The 7,712-nt window shown below is 42.6% G+C and overlaps 1 protein-coding gene across 5 annotated transcripts; it reads left to right on the top strand.

Annotated features, from left to right (window-relative positions):
- Nucleotides 1-1,283: 1,283 nt before the first annotated feature.
- Nucleotides 1,284-6,131, top strand: LOC124046051 (hydroxyacid oxidase 2-like). Of its 5 annotated transcripts, XM_046366025.1 has the most exons (9): nt 1,714-1,799; nt 1,984-2,019; nt 3,618-3,770; nt 3,901-4,052; nt 4,311-4,594; nt 4,887-5,111; nt 5,453-5,611; nt 5,700-5,769; nt 5,902-6,131. In XM_046366025.1, exons 2-9 carry the CDS (start codon nt 2,006-2,008, stop codon nt 5,955-5,957), a joined length of 1,113 nt encoding a protein of 370 aa, XP_046221981.1. In that variant the 5' UTR covers nt 1,714-1,799; nt 1,984-2,005; the 3' UTR covers nt 5,958-6,131. The 5 variants fall into 5 exon arrangements, with proteins under 5 accessions (XP_046221997.1, XP_046221989.1, XP_046221981.1 ...); XM_046366041.1 differs by lacking the exons at nt 1,714-1,799; nt 1,984-2,019 and adding an exon at nt 1,284-1,413; XM_046366033.1 differs by lacking the exon at nt 1,984-2,019 and having other exon boundaries at nt 1,671-1,799.
- Nucleotides 6,132-7,712: the final 1,581 nt, after the last annotated feature.

Below are 7,712 nucleotides of genomic sequence, written 5' to 3' on the forward strand. Positions count from 1 at the left end.
CTGCCTATTTATTTTTGGAAACTGATATGAAGCTTTGCTTTCTTTGATTAATATCAAAACATCTGAAGTCATAAAAATTACATTGTGTGATCTTCAGTAAACCAAATCTTGAAATAAATAGGCAAAATGTCATTTTACTTTAGATTTTGTTTTTCACATTTCCATCGAGCTTATTTACTTATAATACACACAGCTGCTTTTCTAGAAATGTATCGTAACAATGTTGAGACCGCATAAATGACCGACATTGACAGGTGTAGAGAGGTACTGTAGGTAGTTCAACATTCATAATCTATAGGACAAAGGCTAAAATGTATTTAACATCGTGTTCATCTTACTTCAACTATTATTTGTGGAGAAACGTTAACATAGGTTTGGTCAGATCTGAACATTACATGCAAGTCTATCTTGCACATTGTAAAGAAGACAGAATTGATCAGATATAGTATGATCATTGTTTGAACAACTAATGTAAATCAAAATTCAACACAATGCATTTTACAGTAGGCCTCTACACATCTGTCATATAATATTATGTCAATGCCCATTTTCATTTGAATGGAAATTCAGTATACTTGCTGAACATTAGGTACTGTACATGTCATGTTCTCTCACTGAATGTGTGATGGCCTGGGATTTTATACAGGTTGAGATTGAGCAGTTCTGTGTATAATACCTTTATTCAGTATTGCACTGCCCTCAAGTGTTCATAGATCACATTGTTATCAACCATAGCATTGGAGACGTACAGGTCAAAAGTTAAACACTCTGCACAACAACAAAAACATGACGGAGTTTTATGTTTTGCGTTTTTTGGAATTGTTATTTTTGAGGTTGACTTTATTTTAGAGCTCGAATCCATTCAGACACTTCGAGCACCAGCTGTAATCGGTGAGTGGTTCTCCATGGATGGCTGCTCAGGTCAGCGGGTCAGACACAGTCACATACAGTATACTCAGAAGAAAACTAGAGTAAAATATCAGTCAGGCAAACTCAAAGATAAAACTATGGCAGTTTTATATGTGAGGTGTCACTGACAACCCTGTGATCATTTGGTATGTAGGCCACAGTGACGCTGCAAGTTATTGTGTGTGATGTACAGTAGGTCTATAGAACAATACGGTTACTGTAGTGCTTTGTGTTACTGACCATGCTGTGTGTTTTATATGTAGGCCTAGTATGTATTTCCCCATCTGTGCTGTAGTATGTAATGTGCGACCCCCCTCCCCTCTGTGGCATCAGCACATTTCTAGCCTCTGCGGGGTCACACTCACTGTCCGTGTTAATCTCTGTGATAGTTTTATTGAAGTCACACAAAAGCACACAATCACACAATAGGAATAGAACTACCTATGAGCTGCATCGTCAGACACCAGACATTTCAGAATGGAGTTGATGTCATAAGGACAAGTGGTGAGTAATACAGAATGATATTAGTAGATCCTTCAAACTCAATTCCTAAATGTATTTTGATGCAAGTGGGATTGATGAAATGTTGTTGACATCTACTAAAATTACAATCCGTTATGATGTTTTGAGGTTCATTCTCAGGTTAGGCCAATTCAAATTTGTTTGGGTGCGTTGGTGTTTTCAAATGGACTAAGATGGCTTCAGTCTCTTGAAAATGGTTAATATTTAATAGAGTTCATAGTACAACACTGCCAAGATGAGAGATGCACTGTTAACCATTTGTTAACACTTTTACAGAGCTCTTTTCAGAATAAGCAGTTGCCTGTTTTTTTAGGGATTGCTCGGGTTGCAATTTGTGTTATCATTCACCATAGCCTATGCGTGAGAAGGTAGGCCTATATTTTCCCTTAATATTTTTGTAGCATCGATAAATTATATTTATTTTTGGGAGTTTTACACCCCGCCCTCTGTCTGTCTGTGTTCAGTCGTTGCGGTGTGTGTTGCATTTTTTTGCTGTTTCACTCGTGTGCAACCCTATCGACTTAAATTTGCATCAAAATATTTTTTTTCCAGACACAGATTGACATTTCGTGAAATGACAACTACTAGGTGAATACATAGTCTGTTGACGTGGTAAACTAGTTACGCTACTCAACTGAAGGAAAGGAGATTTATAGGCTACTGCAATCATTTTGTTTGATAAGGAAAAAAGATGAAAGTGACTGCACTGTTATGTTTTCTGGATAACAAATGTATTGTGTAGATATCTTGCTTTGTCATGGTAATTGTTTAGTATTTTGCTAGTCCCGTAGGCATTTTTACAAATGAAAAAAAAACTGGTGTTGACAAGTAGGCTAATTTTGCATTTTGTCCTTCATTTTCTTTGGGTAATTTGAGGTCCTCCCTGTGTGCACAGATCCAAGCCCAGTTGTATTCCCAATGCAGTTTGTAATGCAGTGTAGCCTAGTTTTATTGAGAAGGGTTAAATGCAACCCACAATTCAGGGTGTTCCTGCATGTGGGCATTCCTGCATCTGGACGCCGGTACACAGCAGGCTGAAAATAAATAATCACATAGACAATCAGGGAAAATTCAGAACATCAAAAGTGTCACACGAGTATGAAGATGGAATGTTCGGGGAATGAAGGGGATGCTCAATGGGGGGGGGGGGGTGTTCATGCAGTAACCAATGGGATGCTCGGGGTGTTCCCACATGCAGGAATATCCCAATCCCAAAATAATTCGGGGTTAATGCAGCGTTCGTAACCAAGTGGGAGGTGGGACATTACCAGTTGTGAAGTCGTAAATACCAGTTGGATGCATTCACATGCTTTGAACTCGTTGAGAAACGCGGATTGGCTAATGGCCAAAAAGCTGCGTAAAACATAAACTAAAAGTACAACTATCATGCTTGTAATTAATATTAATAGATAGTTTTTTTACACATAATGTTTTGTTGTTGCATTTGTTATCGAGTTCATTTCCTTAGTAGGTGAACTCAGAGGTCAGCATGTGGGAGAAGCGGGAGCTCAGGATGATAGACGAGTTGTCTACATGGAGGACCATTCAAGTGGATTTTTACCAGTCGTATGTGTTACATTTCCACTTCCTTCTTGGCTACGAATGCAGCATTAGCCCTCTGTATCGTGTGCGCTGGGAGTCAGGAATCAAGTTCAGGGAGTGAATAATTTAATAAATAAACTAAACATAATACAAAACAAAAACCATTGAACAACGCACAGACATGAAACTGAAACAGAACCAATAACACCTGGGGAAGGAACCAAAGGGAGTGACATATATAGGGAAGGTAATCAGGCAGGTGATGGAGCCCAGGTAAATCTGATGACGAGGCTGGTGCGCATAACGATGGTGACAGGTGTGCGTAAAGAGCAGCCTCGTGACCTAGAGCGCTGGAGAGGGAGTATACGTGACACCCCAGGTTCTGGTGACACCACTGAATGTATTTGTGTATTTGTGTAAAATATGCACCAGAAGATGTTTGCAGTTATTGTATGTGTTTAAATTGCACAATTTTCAACTCAGCTTACAACAAAGAACAGTGTTTTTACTATGTTAAATCTCCACAAATGCCATAAGTATTTATCCATTCTGCTTTTAATACAGGATTACATGATAGTGTAATTGACATATTGATAGCATTTCTTTACAACTGCTGTCCCTGACAGTGATCATATATCCTACAGAGAGGGGACCTGCTGTGCTGAGATGGCTATGGTATGTCTCACAGACTTTGAGGAGTATGCGAAGGAGCACCTCTCCAAGGCCACATGGGACTACTACGCAGCCGGAGCAGACGAGTGCTGCACCAGGGATGACAATCTGCTGGCCTACAAACGGTAAGTACCTCTCCCCATCTTGCAAACTACAGTACCCACGATTCAATGTCAGTCACTAACATCACTCAACAGCACACCTCAAACAGTAATGCATGGAAGATCCAAAATAATCACTTTGTCTCGGTCCCAGGATCCGTCTGCGACCACGGATTCTACGGGACGTGTCAGTGTGTGACACCAGGACCACTGTGCAGGGCACAGAGATCAGCTTCCCTGTGGGCATCGCCCCCACTGCCTTCCACTGCCTGGCCTGGCATGAGGGAGAGATGGCCACCGCCAGGGGTGAGGTCTAGGAGGGGTTTAACAGCTGTAGAGGTTGAGCTCTTTAGGCCAATGGCTTTGTTGTCACTGAGTATTCTAGGGGTGGTCCACTCAAAATCTCTTTCTCTTGTTAACTATTGCGCTTGTTTACTATTGCTAATACTGCACAATTTAAACACTTGCCCCCCAATCCCCCCATGTGTAAATACATTGTGCCTTCCTGTATTATACTTGTGCAAAAAAAAACTATATGTTCTACTTGAAACTCTCTCTCCTCAGCTACGGAGGCAGTGAACACATGTTACATCACCAGTACCTACTCCACCTGCTCTGTGGAGGAGATCGCAGCTGCAGCACCTAACGGCTACCGCTGGTTCCAGCTCTATGTGTACCGGGACAGGAAGCTGTCTGAGTCGATCGTTCACCGTGTGGAGGCCCTGGGCTACAAGGCCTTGGTCCTCACCGTCGACGTGCCCTACACCGGGAAGCGCCGCAACGATATACGCAACCAGTTCAAGCTCCCGCCACACCTCAAGGTCAAGAACTTTGACGGTGTCTTCCAGGTCAATATTTTTAACAGTAATGATTTTTACCATAAAATCATATAGGGATGGTTTCCTGGACAAAGATGGTCTAGTCTTGGACTAAAAAACACTGTCAATGGAGAATCTTAATCTGTGTCTGGGAAACCAGCCCATCGTGCCATAGTAGAGAGACAGTAGCTGCTCTAGAATTATTTAAGAATAATCCAACTAATGTATTTCCCATGAGGCCTCCTTCTGTGTGTATGTGTTTTGTTCTGCACTGTATGCGTCTGTCGTGTCTGGGTGGGTGTCCCTTTGACTACCTCTGTAGGAGGCTGCCGGTCCTGCGGGTGAGGAGTATGGGGTCCCTGCCAACACCCTGGACCCCTCCATCAGCTGGAAGGACGTGTACTGGCTGCAGTCTCTCACCCGCCTGCCCATCATCATCAAAGGCATCCTGACGAAGGAGGACGCTGAGCTGGCCGTGGAGCACGGCGTCCAGGGCATCATCGTGTCCAACCACGGAGGACGCCAGCTGGACGGAGGGCCCGCCACAGTAAGAATGGGCACAGAGTATATCACTTCATCATCATCTCGCTTCTATTTGACCCTATAGTCAGCAAGCCAAACACCATTTTGTTCATGAAATGTTGATTTTAAAGGACAGGGTCGTTCCATTTGATTTCAATCACTTTTGACCACACCCCTTTTCATAATCATGTTATGGCTGATAAATGTACTAAAAGGGAATACAATATAAATATTAACTTTCAAATGGTACCACAAAGATGGTTGGTCCACACATCATAGAATGTTGATTTGAATATCAGTTGTTTTAAATGATACTTAATATTCCATAGGAAGTTTCGTCTGCTCTTTTCTCTCTCTACAACCCAGATAGATGCCCTGTCTGAGATTGTGGACACAGTGCAGGGGCGGATCGAGGTATATCTGGACGGGGGTGTCCGCACTGGTAGTGACGTGCTGAAGGCTGTAGCTCTGGGAGCCAAGTGTGTGTTCATCGGCAGGCCGGCCGTGTGGGGCCTCGCCTATAAGGTAACAATTAACATTGTGTGTGATCAACCTATTAACTTGAGATACTGAGCATAACAAACTGTCTTGCTGCCTGTGTTTGTTCCTTCAGGGTGAAGAGGGGTTGAAGGAGGTACTACATATCCTCAACAATGAGTTCCGTCTGTCAATGGCTCTGTCTGGTGAGTAAGGAACCAAACTTCTTACATAATCATATTTTTTCCAGTCTTGAGATTAAAACCCCTTGCTTACCTATCTTTATCTCAACCTCATAACATTGCAACACTAATGTTTTGTTGGTCTTTCCTCCTTAGGGTGCAGGAACGTGGCTGAGATCAACAGGAACCTCATCCAGTTTTCCAAACTGTGACTTAACAGCAGGGGGCGCCAGAACCAGCTTGATGAATAACGACGAAAGCAATACAGCGCTATCCATTCAATCAATAGAACTTGGAATTTGTGACAACAAAAGGAAACCTCTCATGTGAATCATAATGAACTGAAACTGAATCTGACATCAATCAAATAAATCCTGAAATCATAATACATTTGAATAGTTTTATCCAATGTGGCTGCCTTAGTTCTTGTGAAAAAATAACCAGAGATATTTAAATATAAGCATCTTCCATATGATATAACCAACAAAATATGTTTTTCACTCAGCTATTCCTAACTCTCATTGGCTGCTGGCCCCCTGTCAACCCATCTACAAGTGAGAGATGCCTGATATTGTGTCTCTGATGAACAGGGGTGGCAGAGAATATGGTGACTAAAGTACAGTGCCTTCATTTACATCATTACATTTAAGTCATTTAGCAGACGCTCTTATCCAGAGCGACTTACAAATTGGTGCATTCACCTTATGACATCCAGTGGAACAGTCACTTTACAATAGTGCATCTAAATACCCCTTGACTTATTACACATTTTGTTGTGTTACATCCTGAATTCAAAATGGAATAAATATTTTCTCTCACCCATCTACACAATAATAACAAAGTGAAATCATGCCTATAGATTTCTTTTTGAAAATGTATTGAAAACTAAATAAAGAAATTGTAAGGAACGACGCTGTAGAAGAGAAGCAGGTACGGGGAGTTGACATTTAATTCGGAATGGACATGTAACAGGACAGGAACAGCGTCAGAACTGGGAAACACAAAGACAGATGACAGTCAATGCAGCACCGGGGAACTGACAAATATAGGGGAGGTAATAAACAGGTGATTGAGTCCAATAATCGCTGATGCACGTGATGAGGGAAGGCAGGTGTGCGTAATGATGGTGGCAGGAGTGCATAATGCAGGGCATCCTGGCGCCCTCGAGTGCCAGGTAGGGGAAGAGGGGAGCAGGTGTGATAGTACCACCCCCCCTCAAGGGGCACCACCCAGCGTCCCACCTGGGCGAGCCTGATGGGCCGGCCGAGACACGGCGCTGGACAAGCCGGCTTGGGGTAGAATCCCGATGAACCAGCAGAGGCGTGGGAGCCTGGCGGGCCAGCTGAGGCATAGGAGCCTGTCTATCCCGCTGAGGCGTAGGAGCCCGATGATCCGGCTGAGGCGTAGCAGCCTGACGAGCCAGCTGGGTGTAAAAACCTAATGATCTGGCTGAGGCCTGACGTGGGATATGCACCAGCTGTGAGTCTTTCTAGGAAGTCTGTAAGGGCTTGGCACACCTGCATTGTACAATATTTACCCATTATTCTTATCAAAATTCTTCAGGCAGATTAAAGCCAAAACTTTAACTTGCCCAGTCAGGAACATTCACTGTCTTCTTGGTAAGCAACTCCAGTATATACTCCAGTTATTGTCCAGCTGAAAGGTGAATAAATATCCCAGTGTTTGGTGGAAAGCAGACTGAACCAGGTTTTTCTCTAGGATTTTGAATTTGCTTAGCTCCATTCCGTAAATCTTTTATCCTGAAAAACGCTGAATGTGTTGTATTGGATTTTCCCCAGACATAACATTTTGTATTCAGGAAAAAAATGACTTGCTTTGCAAATTTTTTTGCAGTATTACTTTAGTGCCTTGTTGCAAACAGGATGTATGTTTTGGAATATTTTTATTCTGTACAGTCTTCCTTTTCACTCTGTCAATTAGGTTAGCATTGTGGAGTAACTACAATG

The sequence above is a fragment of the Oncorhynchus gorbuscha genome, linkage group LG01, assembly GCF_021184085.1.
Source record: "Oncorhynchus gorbuscha isolate QuinsamMale2020 ecotype Even-year linkage group LG01, OgorEven_v1.0, whole genome shotgun sequence".
In the NCBI taxonomy this organism is placed as follows: Eukaryota; Metazoa; Chordata; class Actinopteri; order Salmoniformes; family Salmonidae; genus Oncorhynchus; species Oncorhynchus gorbuscha.

What these genes read in the sequence shown, in the direction of transcription:
- LOC124046051 (XM_046366025.1), top strand. An exon ending in ACTTTGACGGTGTCTTCCAG is followed by an intron (nt 4,595 to 4,886) that starts GTCAATATTTTT and finishes CTACCTCTGTAG; the next exon opens with GAGGCTGCCGGTCCTGCGGG. An exon ending in TCTGTCAATGGCTCTGTCTG is followed by an intron (nt 5,770 to 5,901) that starts GTGAGTAAGGAA and finishes TTTCCTCCTTAG; the next exon opens with GGTGCAGGAACGTGGCTGAG.